Here is a 16584-nt window from a genome sequence, read left to right as displayed (position 1 = left end):
TGCCTCAGTGTCATTGTATTCTTTGGAAGTGACAGCAGTAGCTCGTAAAGGCTATATTTACTTTAATCAACACACATATCCACATGCTCACGTACACAGAATACATTCTTGAGGCACACAAACAGTAGTAACTGTTTTCTGGATGACTTTTACATTTGATCACAAGCTGACGGTTACAATTTACCTTCCAGTCAAAAATACATAAAAGAATTACATCAATAAAGCTACCACGCTGTCTGTAGCATACATGGTGCTTAACTGAAGTATCTCATTCCTTGGTTTCTGTGTACTTTACTTTATAGCCCTCAACAAACTGACTCCCATCATTTCAATGTAAACACACCTATCCAATGCCAGGAATTGTCTCAACCTCAGCCAACTAACATTAAAATGCCGTTCAAATGCTAATGCTTCTGTAATTGTGTAATTGTATAACACATAACAAAATACAATGAAGACAGAAACCAATTAGTATATTGCTCTATACACTCACGAATGGATGTTTCAGTAATACTAATGCAGCAACATAACACCATGCGCTGCAAACTGCTCTTTGAAAATTACCAGCCTATGTTTAATGTTACTTTGGCTTAAGTAGAGGATATGAATATTTCATTAAACACTCTTCATATAAAAGAGAAAGAAATTCGCTAATCACAGCAATATAAGATGAATTAAAGCATCTCGCAGCCTTAGCTTCGTTTTACTGAAATAATGTCTGCTTAATTGACAAAGAACATCAATCAGAATGTGCTCAAAAGCTGCAGATAGACATTAATTAGAGAAAAAAAAAACATAATTTTCCTGAAGCTAGAGCCCCAAGACGGCGGGGTAGCTTTTAGTGACCACATCGTTTTGAAAATATGTTTGAAAGTAGCTGCGAGTGTGAATTAAAAAGACAGATAACTGAAAAAGCATAGCTCCTTCATCTGCGCTCAAACAAACGCCCGCGCGTGCGCTCTGACACACGTTTTTGTCATTTCTCAACAGGTCCACTGGGGTTGGAACACGACCTCTCTCACTCACTCTGCCTCGCTCGCTCCTTTTCTCCCTCCGAAAGCTCAAAAGCTGCCGGCTGGAGCGCGCTCTGTAATTATTCCACTCTCGCGCCGCTGAGTGTCGACAGCTTGGTGCTCCGCACCACTTTCCATCTCTTTCCCTCACCTCACTGCGATTCCGTGAGGTGAGGTGTCGGCTCTTTCAGCAGCCGGACATCTGGACAAAGCCTTTGCCAGGACACGGAGACGTGTTTGGAGAAGACTCGAGCACGCGACAAATGCTCGAGACCCGCGGCAGGTGCCCCCAGACCCGATGGGGAGGAAGACGAGCAGGACAGAGATGGGACAGTTTTCGGGAGGATGCTACTTGAGTTTTTCCCTCCTCGTGGTCCTCGGTTCGCAAGTCCCGGCCACGTTAGCTCGAGGTAAGAGCGGCGTCGATACACTTCTTAATAAGCACTGAGAGCCCCACAGAAGCTTATTTTTTCGAGTTTAAACTCGACCTAAGGTGTGTGTGCCTGGAGAAACTGTGCCCGAAGCGGTGAATGTAGTTAGTCTGGATTTTCTAAAGTGATATTCCGACTGCTGGTAACGGTTTATGTTTGCGCGTGACTGACTGAAAAAAAGTAAGACGTGTTCTCATCACAACTGAAATGTATTCTAAGTTTTTTACATGTGTGCGCACTACCGGCAGGTGTGTAATTGGTTTGAGTGTTTTAATGTTGGTGTTTGAATGTTTCAAAATGAAGTTGAGTACGAGTAAGAATTCCGCTGAAGATGTTACGGCATGTTATTCCCTCTCAAGACAAAGAGCAACTTTCAATGCATTAAAAAAAAAAAAAAAAAAGCCCTGCAAACGAGTAGGTTCGGAGAGGTAGCGTGCCTGTTTTCTGCGCACATATAGCCAATAGCGTGGGCTATTGTTTCACGCTATTATTCTCCTTTAAAGCGTGGTGATGGATGGAGATAATTGCTTGATGGCAAAACTGTCTGTCTTGATAACAAAGACAGGATACTGAGATCTTATGGAGAATTTACAAATGTTTTATACTGGTCAGAAAATATAGAGCACCATGAATATTTTTCTCATGGCGAATATGTCCTGACCTATTGACATCCATTTTGTTCACATGGCAGTGTAACAAAGATGCATTTGCAAGTCAATTAGTTAACTGGCCCCAAGGTTTTCATTTTTGCATCCTAAGTTTTAAAATTAGCTTCGACTTGGAAATTTGCATAGCATAAATATTAGATTAAGCAAAAGTATCTTAAGGGCAACTTTCCATGTAAGGATCAGGAGGGTTTTTGTCATTTTCTTAAAGTTAGTCTGAAAGGCGCCGAAGATAACCTTTCAAAACTGGCTGTAAATTGCATTTGTACAGGCAGCATTTCCACAGTGGGGCTACATTTACATGTGAAACGCTGCATGGTGCTTAAAAGGAATGAAATGTGCCTGGCAGGAAAAATAATGTTGTGAGTGGATGAAAGGCGAATGTTCTCTTATTTTAAAGAATGTAACTTTTATAGGCTGCATAGGTATATTTTTCTAAGTTGGAAATGACTCCCACTCAGGCTTTGAAATAAATATTTATGTTTTGCAATGATATTGATGTCAACAGTCAAATATATTATGCAAACATGAAACGATGTGAAAAGGAAAACCCGTTCTACACACAAACACACACACACAATGAATGTAAAAGCAAGGCTAAGTTATAGGGCAAAATGGAATAAAAACTCAAAGTAACATACATTTTGACACCATACAGGATAGTCCTCAGGACTTTTTTTAGGTATTTGATTTTTTATTTTTTTTAAATTGTATTTTTTTTTATTGTCATGAACTGACAAGCATTTATTTATTCCTATGCAACATCTGCATAATGTTCCACCCTCACGTAACCACAGCAGCCTCTGCTTGGTTACTTGAAATGGCTTGAACTTTAAGAAACAAACCTCTCTTCTGATATAAGACAAATTACATTTTAAAAGATAAGCGAAACACGGACAGCACATCAACATAACAATGCATTAAACAGAGACCATCAAAATAAGATATTTCCCTGTCAGCTGCAGTTTAGAATGTGTATTACTCCCCATCTGCCTTATTTTCAGGATTACTTTACCTGCCAAATCGTATCGGTTCATCTGACTGGCCTCTATTATCATTGTTCGGAAAGGAATATTGGCCAATAATGACTGATGGCCAATTTGATCGAAGCATCCCTAATTACAAGCCTATCTGTAACCGAGGGGTCTCAATCTATGCCTTGTTTTACAAGGACGGGACTAGAGATGTGCCATTGACAGTTTTTCTGTCCAGTTCTGACCAGTCAATTCTGATTTTAGCTCATTCAAGCTTCTGAAATATTCTCGAACAAAAAATCCAGCAGTGTATTCATAACAAAGCATTGGCCATCAAGTAATTGCTCCAAACTGCACCATATTACAGAATCCTAACCTCAATCGAGAAATTGTCTCATTAAAGTACTGCACAGCGCTGTTTGGAACATAATCCAACTCAGTGTTTCCCCAAGGTAAGATGTTTCTTTTTTGTTTGTTTTGCGTTGAAGTTCAGCGTAACATTTTCAGGGTGCTCTGGGAAGGACCAACTTCTCCGAACCAGACCCTGTAGTGATCTTTCCACCGTTTCCTGATTGAACACTTTTGAGACTGACTCTTTGAGACTTTTGGATTTAAAATCTGTCTCGTCTTTGTTTAAGACGGATTCAAACTTGTTAGAAAGTGCTGATTGTTTACAGTAACATGACGAGATTTTGCCTACTTGATTAGAATTGTCACCCGTCTCCCTGCATCTTGGATAAACCCCGTCAGACGCACAGCCACTGTGAAAAAGGACAACAGGACTGGAAAGAAACTAACACAAATACAAATGACAAAAAAACTCACACTGAGCTGAAATGTCAAGACTGCATATAAATTAGGTAAATAACATAAATACATATTTTCTTTTCTTGGTATCTGAGCAGCACCAGCTGCACAAAGGCTCTTTAAATACAAATGATAAGGCAGTGGAGTAGTGAATGATTCGGTGTTATTCTTGGTGTGGCAAAGATTTGCACCTGCCTGGCAGCCAAGACTTTGAATTGTAGAGGAAACACTAACTGCTCTTTTCGGTCTTGTGCCTTTGTTTTTCCCAGCACGGCACATGCAGACCAGTGCTAGTTGTCTATTTCTGGCGGCAGCTCACTTTGATGAAAACTAGGTTGTAGCTTGCTGTTTATCTTTCAATATTTGGACAGTGGCATTGTTTGTTTTTTTAACATTTTGTAACTGACTTATTGATCTACAGAGTTTGAATCTAATTTGCATGTAGTGCACTTCATTATCCAGGGAGAAATGCTGTTGTCTGTCGTGCTGTGCTCTTTGTATAACTTATCTTGTGCATGAATTCACCAATATATTCAATTAAACTACCAGCTTTTAGTCATCATAACTCACAGCAGAAGTACTAATGATGTGTGTGTAAATGCGTGTTGGTACTATGTTACTGTCTTTGTTGCATGCATGTCACAAACCTTTCTACTGCTCGTGTGTAAATCTGACTTTAAGTTATATATACTACTATATACAGAGGTATATAACTGAGACTGATTGGCCAGTCACCTGTCACTGCTGATTATTCGCTTGGTGCATTGTTAAACAGGATTAAACACTTGTCTATAAACACATCGTTTGAAGCTTAGCACACTCAGGGCACCGAGATAATCCCAACGAGCTGTTAGTACGCAACAATACACCTTACTGGTGAGAATAACAGGTCTATTTTACCTTGTTTAACAGAAATCTGTGCTTTTCTGTAATGTCTGGCCATAGGATGTGCAAAAAACGCGATATAAAAAGCCTATAAAAAATGTATCATCCATATAGCTGAAGCCACCTCTGAAGTCGGTTGAGGTTATTTTCCTGTGTCCAAAACTTTCATTGTTGTATAAAATCTGTAAGAAAATATATCAGTGTGCCACACTGTGGCAATGGTTACCCTCGTTGCACTCTCCCAAAGACATATTTGGACAAATGTTATTTAAGGAAACTTGATATTTACAGGCGCATTTTAAGATCTCACATATATTTAGCTTTGATAGATAGACTTGATGCTGATTGAGTGTCATAATTGTTTTTGAACCTATTGATTGAATTTGTCAAAAAAAAAAAAAAAAATCTCTAAACATGAATATATATGAAAAAGAACAAAAAAACAAGACAAACAAACAAAAAAAGCTAGGTCCTAATGGGCTGTATTAGCTTGTCAGTGTGAAATCAGATACATGGTGTGACAGTGTGAAGTTATGAAGCCAGCCTCTCCTGAACCGTCTCATCCAAATATGGAAGCAGCAGCAGCTTGTCATTCTTTATGAAGAGTTTTAGATTAACCTTAGATCATCAAGGTTTACCACTCTAGTCCTCTTGTAATAGCACAATACATCATTGAATTTTTAGTAACAGAAATTTTCTTTTAGTTGACTCACATTCACCAAGCTCTTAGTCGCTGACGATTTGTTCTGCAGCACATGGAGCCCAGAGTACCCTCCTGCTGCTAAAAAGCATCCTGGTCTGAGCATATAGGTGAAAAAACTTCAGAGAAACGGAGAGTAAGAGAGTGGAGGATAAAGGGCAGTGGAGTAATCTCTGCCATGTTTTATTTATCCCAAAAAAATGACTGCCACAATCTTTCTTAGGCTGCAGCTTTGACTTAACTGACAGTTCACATGATATGAATTCACGAGCCCAGCTGGAATGGTATCTGCAGTTGTTTCTATTCCTTAAGAGCTTGCATGGTGGTCATATTGCCCAGTTTCACTGTTATATTATTCAAAGGGAACCCATTTCTCTATCAAACCCATCTTCTCTTCTCCAACATTCAAATGGAAGTGGCTAATCCACAGCCAAAGAGGGATACGCAATGTTATCCACTGAAAATGTGTAGAGCTACAAAATCAAATGTGTATTAATGTTCCTGAGAAGGCTATTCAGGGGAAATTGATTTCATAAACACTCTCATTACAATGATACAGTATCATGGCAGTCTAGCTTGGTAACAGCCACTGTTGAAATCAAAGGGCTATTTTCTTTTTTTGTTGACTGAATATTGAGACATTATAATCTCATCAATAAATCAGCTTTCATGCATATTGTTTACAGGAAAAGTAAGACTGATTGAACTGTAATCCATTCATTTTCTAACAGTTAGTTACCTATCTTTTGTTTGAGGTTGTAGGTTTCAGTTGATGTTCAGTACACAGTTTTAATTGGATGTCACCATTAAACTGCACAACGTGGTGAAATTGTGTTTTCGGTCACAGATTTCTTGTGTAAACATCTATGTTGTACAGAATAAGTTTAGGACATCATTCGGTGGACATGTTTATATCAAAATTTTCCAATCGACTCTTGGAGATGGGAATTTTTAGGCATCTCATGATTAAATTATGATTCAGAGGGATGTGATGCGAGCATAACATGATTGACGGGTCTTGATGCATCTTGTTTTTATTTTTTAAATCACTTTTTTTTTTTTTCCTCATCGTATGACTACTTGGTACTTCCCTATTAAAGTATTTGTAGTAATCAATAATTAATCTATCTACAATTTCTTTTAATATTAAAGTGAATGAAAGAGATGTGGCAAGTCAACTGGAAGTTTACATATTTCCCAGCAGTGAAAAAGAACCATCAGGAAAAGAGAAGTACGCTTCAAGCAGGAAACTTGCTTTAAATGAAAACAGACATCATGGACAAAAGTAGCAGGAATCCAGCCATATTCCTCCTTTGATGTGCAATGCTCATTGAAGGCTCTTATTTGGAGCTCAAGAGACAGTATCTGACATCTCTGATAAAATGCACAGTTGCAGTGGGATTACAGTTAGATTGTGTGCCAGCATGCCAAGCATTACATGTTCCTGCTTTTGCAAATGACTATGGCTTCAATTAAGCTCTTTTGGGTAATGCTGTATCAGTAAAATAACTCAATCATTCTACAATTCTAAATAATTAATAGGGGTGTGCAAAATAATCGTCATGACGATGCATTGCGATTCTAATTTTCGCGTTCTACTGCATCGATTATTGACGCCAAGTATCTTTTTTTTGGGGGGGGTCTTTTTATGCCTTTAATGATAGGACACATGCAATTGATGCATTTCGCTGCAAGGGATGTTTGCAATATTTATTTTATTCATAGTTTTATAAAGCCTATGCACTTTTTTTGTCTGTACTGATCATCCCTATTTTGTTATTTTAAGTTTTATAAATCCTATGCACTTTTTGTGATGAGTGTGTCCAGTAATAGTAATATTTGTGTCCAGTAATATTTGTTTTAATGGCAATACCTCCAAAAGTTGTTTCAATAAATACAGTTATGAATTGATTTGCTTTGAGTTATGTATATATTGAAGACACTATCCAGATCATACACAGCCAGTCAGCCACTGATAATGGCTGTATTTTTTTTTTAAGTATGTTCAGTGAAAATATCGCAATGCATCGCAATAATTCAAGTATCGTGATGCATCGTGATAGTATCGCATCGTGGCATGTGAATCGTGATTCGAATCGAATCGTGACTTCTTTGCCAATACCCACCCCTAATAATTAATGCAGAGTTTTCAAATCTTAATGGAAGCCAAAATGCTTCAATATGGTAGCACCTAATGTAAAGGCTGCGGGTGAAATTTCTCACTCAGCCATCTTGTGTCCATCCAGTTCTTGAAATGCAATTCTTGTTGATTTTTTTTCTCTGTTTATTGGACAATTGATGATTTTAATATTTTATTCTGTGCACATGAGCCTAAGATGAGGCATTAGAAAATGGTTTACTGGAATAAAACTCCATGCTTTACGAGCAATATCAAGAAAAAAATCGCAACAAAACCCCAGTACTTACAAGGGTTTAACATTTGAAGGGTTATTTTTTAGTATTTATGCTTACTGTCTCCTTTTTTGTTTTATTTCTTTCTTTCCTTTTAATCTTACCCTAGAAAAAGAGTGTTTCAAATAAATCAGTGAAAACCTGTTATTGCCATATGATTAATTTGCATGAACTTCTGATTTGAACTTACCACAGTAACTTTAATTCTACACATAGCAGCATGGATTGTAGATTAAATGTGTTGCTGGCATATTGAAAAATTAAGTGCAGCCTCCTAAATTTGACAAGTCTTATTGTTCACAAGCTGTTTGATCCTAATTCCAAAGGTCTTGCTTCAGAACTATTAAACTGATAAGTTTGAGTTATTACAATTATGTAAATGAAAGTTTAACTTTGAGAATGTTGTTATTAAAATTGTTGCATTAAAGAAAGTTTCCTACTGTTCCAACATAGAGTGCTCTGTAAACTGATCTTTGTTCATAAGAAAGAGGAAGGACAGGTGAAAGAGTCAGTATTAGATTTGTGAGAGTTAGTTTAACCAAACTTGCATTTACATCTAAACACCATTTTCAATTTGCTTGGACAGTGAAGTGACAGCACTCTAGAACTTAACTAGGAGAGCCACTTTAAAACGTGAGCAGGGTCTCGTTAGGTGAAAAAAGGGGAAAGAACCCCACAAAAGAGTGTACATTAACAAAGACATACATTTGTCATCTAGTAATCATGCTTTATCCATTCAGCATCATTTATCCACGTTGTTTGAATCCATGCACGCATTATATGTACTTGTATTATTGTATATCTTTCATATGCCAAGGTGTGGAATGAAGGACGTGGTGTCAAATGTTTCCGCATTAGGTGCATTTTTCCCTCCCAGCTTTTCCTCCTCAGCCTTGAAGCTTACTCTTCAGTAAGACCTAGCATTGCTGTCATGTGTTTTCTCATAACAATGAAAGAAAAGCCTTGGAGATAACTGCCCATCCCGAATGCACCATTCAATGCCTCACTGGCTTACTCAAGGGCATAGCCACAAATGCTACGTTCAAACAACACACTGTTCACCTCAATGCCAAACGCTTTCCACCCACCTTTCTCACAAGCTCGTGCTTTCTCTCATAACTTCCAGTTTGTACCCACGGGTTGGGCTGCTGTTTCCTCAAAAGTGCATTTATTTTATAATCACCCGGTCCTTTCATCCTTCCTTTTTGTCCACTCTACTCTTGCAATTCCTTTTGGTGTAATTTTTTTCAGTGTATTGTTGCTCTGACAAATGTTTGGGTTTTGGTATCATTTTTCAACTCACCTGACCGAAGGAGAAAGGAGGCCTATGTATGGAGAGGAGAAAAAGCACAGGGGGGGGGGGGGGGGGCTAAAGACTCATAGGAAGGTTACGGTGAAGAATTCCTAAGTAGCTCATGTTATCAGTGACTGCCACTGCAATTTGTCAGTAACAGCGAGCACCTGTCACTGCTCTCCCTGATTAATTCATTTTAACAGTAATCACAAGCAAATGCATATTTGATGACTTAGAACTAAAGGAGGGGTTCACGGATGGGTTTTACCTGTAATGACTGCAACTATAGATATTTGATGTTTCTTTAGTGTTGATGTTTGTTTCCAATCTTCCCTTAGCACATGATTTGACGAATACATTGTAATCTTGTATTCACTGGGTTTCTGGATATTGCTATTTGAACTGTGTAATGACAGTACTGCTGATCAAATTCCTCCCTATCTTAGCGGAGTCATTTTTTCTTGTGTAAGTACAGGTGGAAATAAATGTAAAATCTATTTACAAACAACTAAAGAATTACATTTTAGAAACCCAAAGAGGTCAGCACAAACTAAGCTTCATTGGAAGTGTGCTACAGAACCAATATATATTTCATACAGCACAAAGCATATGCTGTTCTCAAAAAATAAATGGTGCCTTGACATCATTTTACTACTATAGACAAGTATAAGGAGTGGTGGTAAATGCTTAATTACAAACCTGAGATATTTTTGGAATATATGCTTTTCCCTAGTGTTTTGTTTTTAAGATTAATTGTGATCATCTCTGTTCTACTTTCTTTGTTTTTGTACTGTTTGTGTTTAATGTGGACAATAACGTAAAGAGGCTGATTAATACTTAGGAAGCTGTTTGAGTGGTTCTTCTTCTTTTATGTCAGGTTCACTCTTCCTCTTCTACCAACAAGAAATTCCAGTGATAAAAGCTGCAGAACAGGATTACACTTGGCTATATTTCTTTCCTCAGTGGCTTTTTGGTGCTTTTGCAAGTGTTAGAAATGCAGGATGGGGTTTAGGAGTCCCTCTCGGCATATGAAGCCAACATAATACTTCTCTGAAATCATGTGTAATGGTATGTTGTAAAGCCAACAAAGCTCTGTTATTCATAAAATGAAACGGAGAAGGAATTCTATAGGCTTTTAAAGATGTCCTCTTTGTTTCCTCAGAAGTACTCCTCTGTAATACAGAGAAAGAGATAAGCTTAAAAAAGACTGCCTTTGAGAGGTGAAGCTAACATGCATACAAATAAACTGGCAAACACCATAACTTGCACATTGTGTTGTGTCAAAGTAAGACTATATCATAGACAAAGGCCAATTTTTGCTGCATTTACTCCTCAAGAAAAGTCTGACTTTTGTTTAAATCTATACACCCATAAAATTCGAGTTGGATATCAAGCGCTCATGCAATCCATCTTCTGTCAAAGAATGTTGAAACCTCTGGGTTTGAAAAGGGAAGTCAATCCAAAGTGCATTCTTTCAATTGGCCAGGAGAGATATTACCAACATTTTTCAATAAGAGGTACCTAAACCTAGATAGAAAAATTGCAATATGCTCCTCAATGACCTGATCTGCTGATAAATTTATTCTTGACATCGTCATGTCACGTTTACATTATGCCTTGTGCTAGGGATATGCATTTAAAGTGAAAATACAATTTGAAATCACAGGAAATTATTCAACCGAGTTGATAAGAATCCCCTACCCCCCACCCAGCCCACCCCACCCTTAACTTTGATTTAGTTGAAGTTACTGATTTACTGCTTAATTAATTTCTTCCTGAAAAGTTCAAATTCCTTTCACTACTCCTACTCTGTGCCAGCGCTACATCTGTTTGCTTCTCTCTTAATCTCTCACATATATTTTACATTTGAATTATTCTTATAACACATGAATTCCCATCAAAGCTGCTCTTTTTCCACATTTTTGTTCTGTTTCCATTGCCAGAAGGCAAGGAGAGTCAGAAATTGTGACTGAAAAGAGTCCCATTAAAATGATATGTTAACTTTTGGGCTGCTGATCTGCTTTAAGAAAGTTTTATGCAGTGCACACAAGTGGAAGAAAATGACTGTCTTAAGATTTCATCTATATTCACATGTAGGATATGTATGTATCTATACATAAATTAATAGATTTACATTTCCGAGGCTGATCATTGACAGTAAGCATAACATTTTTTTTTTTTTTTTTTTTTTTACAGTGGGTTCATGATAAAATGTAGCCTGGGCGAAAGCCGACTGTTGACTCCGTCAAACAGTCTGGAAAAACCCAAGAGGAATCCGTTCCCATGGAGGGTGGGACCTTACTCAGCAACTTAAATTCATTGGAGTTCCCTTAACCAATCATAATGTTTAGAAATGACGTAGTTATGCTCCGAGGTTCATGCTTAGTCTCGCGAGGCTCTAGCTCGCGAATCACGCTTCCCACATCCGCTTTCATTACCATTTGATAAATCAAACTTTTCCCAAAGGCAGTTGGAAGGAGAGCTACGACATCCTTGCCACTAACAAAATTGACGAGGCATTCCTCTTGCTCTTGTTTTAATTGTGTAATGCTCTCCAGAGTTGAGACAACTTCATGGATAGCTTCTAGCGTCTCTTCTTCCGTCGCCATGTTTATTTCCGCTGCGGTTGAACTACAATTATATGGACTACAATGGACTCCGCACGTGAGTTCTGCGTCACCACTCTCAACTGTTTGCTGATTGGCAAAACACTGAGCGAACCGAGGTAGGGGGATTGGGCCAGACTATGTGCGGAGCCAAAATCTTTGGGCGGATGTACGTAGGATGGCGTCGCCAGGCTCGATAAAACGTGCATTATGAATCCAACTTTTACATTTACTCAAAAATGGTATGAGGTTAAAGAAAATTCACTCTCTCACTGGGAATCTAAAGGTAAATTGCTCCAAGCTACTGGACAGGAGTTATTTGTACAAGAAATAGTCCAGCTGACAAGTAATTACATTACACCCACCTTTATACACCAGATTGTGGGTCCTTAACATTTTCATGTCTCTCTCTGTTTTTGTTTTTACTTCCTTTTTTACACATCCCAAAATATAAAAATGGACTTTTTTTTTTTTCTTCTTCAGTCTCTTAAAATGAAGTGCACCTGTGTTCAATACAAAATTTTGGGACATAAAAAAGAAGCGGGGGTGTGTTTGGAAACTCTTATTTTCTGTTAAATCTCAGTAGATATTTGACATATATAGGAAATTGCTAGTTTTTTAACTCGGTATGTACTTCTACGCCAAAGCCATGCTATGCTAGTGTGCGAGGGTATACGGCTGAGCTTCTATGTGCATCTATGTGCTTTTAGTTGATCATAAAAAGATTTGGACAGTGTGATCTGCTTTTTACCAGTCAAGCTGAAAATTGACCAATGCTGGTTACCTGCTGAAATCAGTGCATCCCTACTTACATGTACATTGATCACTCACAGAGAAAATTTGAGATGACAGAATGTCTGTAACATTTTCTCAAACTTGGTGCTCAGCCATTTAACACCTTGCAAGGACAAGACTGCATATTTATAAGCAGCTTAGAGATGCTGCTGCTGTTTTTTCACTTATATGGACTCCAGCCGCAGGAGATAGAAGTCAATTTTATTGGGCAACACTGGTGATGTTTGTCCTAAAAGTATCTCAGTGTTTCCCGCAGGAAATTGCTTAGTCAAGGTGGTGAGTCGTTGGCCCGGTGGGGGGTAACTTGGAATGGGACGGGGGCTGTTAGAGCAATAACGAAGCTGTTTAAGAGCTGTAACACTTTTTTATTTACATTATTAACTATTTACATTAACAACCAGTAGGTGTCGCAATTCAATGTTATCAATGCTGTCTTTAAAAGCTGCGGTCGGAAACCTTTTTTTAGTCATTAGCTTGAACTGTCATGGGATTCTGGAAGTAGAATATTTATTAAATAGGCTGTTTAGGAAAAATAACGAAATCTGTAGCTCCCTCTGAAGCCTGTAATCATGCTTGCAAAAACCGAGCGCTCCCGGCTGTTTTTAACCAATCAAGTTAGGGTGGAGGAATCCTACCTGTCAATCACAGCTTGTGCACACGCTGCTGAGCGTGAGTCTGCCCCAGCTTGTGTGTGCTCACACTGGTGTGAACTCACGTGCACATCCTCGTCCACAGAGGGGGAGGGGTTTGGGGGGCGATTCGGAGCTTGTTAGAGGTTGGGGGAGGGACCTGAAAGTTGTATCAGTTCGAATTTTCCGACTTTAGACTCGGAATTTTGAAAACCTGCCGACGGCAGCTTTAATGTCTGAGCCTGGCAAAGCATTATTACTTCGGTTTAAAAAAAATAAAAAAATAAAAAAAATTTTTTTTTTGGGAACGTTGGCAAGGCGGCAGTGCGAGTTCGCTAAGGCGGCCGCCTTGACTATAATGCGCTGCGGGAAACACTGTATCTAGATTTGTTCCAAAGCATATCTTTTTATTCTTTTTTAGTCACTGAACCGGTCTGAAAAGTAGCTAAATCAAGCAACAAAGTGGTCCAGTTGGCAACAGTGCCAACTTAGTAGCAACGAGTTGTATAAAAGTCAAAAACTTAAACAAGAGTTATAATTACATGAAACTACAAATGAACAAGTGTATTGTTGTTATGTTCTTATCAGTTTTCCCTTCTGAACTTTTAGGATTTGCTTCTCTGCCGCCGCTATCATGCCTGTGACACATGATTTAACCACGTCGAAGGCACTGAACTGTCCTTTACTCAGGACATTTTAGTGGTTTGGGCTTGAAAAACCTGCATCTTGCTGAGCAGAAAGAGTCATCATCATGGGGCATAAGGCACACCTGTATTTAGAATGAATCCCTGCAGAGATTCTCTCTCCAGCTGTTTATCTTTTGTTTGCCTTTTTCTGTTTTAATTCAGCAGTGAGAAGCAAGTTTGTTTGATAAAAGGGCATAGCTTAACTTAACAATTTGTGCAAGTTCATCTCCCAGCTTGACTGCTGTTTCATACCCTTTACAGGAGCTCCACATAACCTTGTATATGCTTTCAGCCACAATCAGCAAACGCTGGTCATCTGTTCGGGTCTTTCTTTAGTATATGTTCCGTCTTTTTTCCTTATTCCACCACTTGGTGCTAAACTGTCAAATCACAGTTTTTCTGTTCATTCAATCTCACTGTTGATCTATTTTTCTATTTATAATGTACGTCTTTATTTATTCCATTTTTTTCTCCAGCTCCACGTCATCCACCCTAACGTAACCCTGAACATTTAAAGAGATCATTGTTCATCGCACTGCTGTTGCTGTTGTTCGTTTTCAGCCTCTGGTCAGTGTTGTTTTCACAGGAATCTCAATTGTCACCATTGATTTAGTTGAGTTCATGTCATCATAATGGTTAGCTGTGCATATGATTCTTCACATTAACTCATTGGCTGCCAGCCATTTTCAGTTCAGAGCCACCCATACTGCCAAGTGTTTTACAGTATTTTGACTGATTTTCCAAGACCCACAGAAAAGTGTGTCTTATGACTATGTACACACCGAAATTACCAAACGAAAGAAAAGACTCTCTGCTTTCATCAGGAAAAAAAAGTTTGTTTCTACCATTTTCAGTCCTTTAGTAATAGACAGTAGAACATAGGTTGGTTTCACCAAAAACAGCTGTTTCACCAAAAAAACGGAGAAAACAAGCTTCTTTTTTTTGTGCAAAGTGGCACTGCTGCCACCTTGTGGGTAATTTTGCCAGTATATTCTCTGTTTAGTGTTTACAAGCCTTAGATTTAGTGACAAACTCCGCTAGATTGTCCCCCAGCCCGCTCCGTTAAAAAACGCAATTGACGTCTATAGACGTCTTTGGCAGTCAACGTTTTTTTTTTTAAATTGACGTCTATAGACGTCAATGGCACCGAAAGAGTTAAAGGCCTGTCGCTTCAGGGGGAGATGCAACTCAAGAGTCTTTGCATCCTAATTTTATTCTGAAAATTTCAAGCAGATGTGGTTTTTGATATCTCCATCACTACATTTCTTCATGGATGTTAATTTTTCGTCGCATTCATTTTTTGTTTTATATTTATTGGAAACTAATGAAGAACCTAAAATTCTGTATGTGCTGCCGAATAACATTTAAACATGATGAATTAAGCATTTTGGAAACAAAATGTGAAAATATATGGGTTAAACACTGTATCTACATTCAAAGACTTTGTGGAATCTCTTTTGTTTCATATTGACACTAGTTAATGGCTTTAATGGTTGTATTTAAATAATTATCTCCCCCAAAATGGTACATGTTCTCTTTTTTTCTCTGAGCGCTGATACAAGGTTATGCATGTGTAACTTTGATGAGGTTCTCCTTCAGCCAAGGACTCCCGTTTGTCATTAAGACCGATAACATCTTCTCTCTGCATCGATGTGTCTACATTCGTTTAAACACTACTTTTGTTTCACCTTACTGACAGCACAATCAATAAATAGCTGTGCCTATTTCAGCCTCATTTCATCTTGATTCAACCACATACTTTAAATAACAATAAAGATTCTACAATGAATCGCCACAGTTCTTTTATACAGTACATGCAGAATTTAATTAAATTTCACCATTAGTACACCTAAACCAACGTTGACTTTATCTCAGTAACTTGTGTTTCTGTGCAGCCGCAGTCTGAACAGAATATTGCCGTCAAAACTAATAAAAACGTGTATAATATTTAACTCATTAAACAGCTATGTTGTCTAGCTGGATAATGCAGTTTTCATGTTAACATGAGAAAATTTGTTCTCAAACAACCTCTGAACATAGCTTGAAGTTTCATCAACCAAGTTTTTCATTCCACAGATGTAGTCCTTTCTCTTGTGTTTCTATCAACTCCAATTCCTAAACAGTTGTGTAACGAACAGGCTTGGAGACTCAAGTGCAGAGATCAAACACAATTTAATAAAGGTCATACACAGGCAATCCGCGGGGCAAAAGTACAGGCAGGGGTAGGCAGAGGCAGAGTCAAAAGAAGTCAAAAATCCACTGGCAGAGGTATCAAACTGGGCAAGGCAAGAGCAGAGTCAAAAAACACCGGAAAAAGGTCAAACACGATCATACATACACTTGGAACGCTAGAGAGCTTGGAACACAGGAACCTAGACAATCTGGCAAGGAAGGTCTGGAAAGCTAGGAGTATAAATGGTACTGAGAATGATTACTGATGGCCACCAGGTGTGGCTGAGACTGGTGGGAAACTTGACAGGAAGTGAAATAAGGATGACAACGGTTAACAAAATAAAACAGGAAATGAATAGAGTCCAGAAAATGTAATATAAATCCGTGAGCATGACAGTACCCACCCCCGTCAAGGGACGGCACCGGACGGACCAGGCAGATCTGAGTTGCGATGGTGAAAATCCTCAATGAGCGAAGGGTCCATGACATTTCTAGCCGGCTCCCATGACCGTTCT

At 38.5% G+C, this 16584-nt stretch overlaps 1 protein-coding gene across 2 annotated transcripts in view; it reads left to right on the top strand.

Annotated features, from left to right (window-relative positions):
• The first annotated feature begins 1020 nt into the window (after nucleotides 1-1020).
• Nucleotides 1021-16584, top strand: part of LOC142373232 (netrin receptor UNC5D-like) — a 232900-nt gene continuing 217336 nt past the window's right edge. For both annotated transcript variants that reach the window (XM_075456393.1, XM_075456392.1), the window contains exon 1: nucleotides 1021-1423. In XM_075456393.1, the coding sequence (XP_075312508.1) occupies nucleotides 1312-1423 (112 nt within the window). In that variant the 5' untranslated portion in view covers nucleotides 1021-1311. The remainder of the gene's footprint in view (nucleotides 1424-16584) is intronic.

This window comes from Odontesthes bonariensis, chromosome 22 (genome assembly GCF_027942865.1).
Source record: "Odontesthes bonariensis isolate fOdoBon6 chromosome 22, fOdoBon6.hap1, whole genome shotgun sequence".
NCBI lineage: Eukaryota > Metazoa > Chordata > Actinopteri > Atheriniformes > Atherinopsidae > Odontesthes > Odontesthes bonariensis.
The sequence above is the reverse complement of the archived record's forward strand: the minus strand, read 5'-3'. Positions and strand labels throughout refer to the sequence as shown.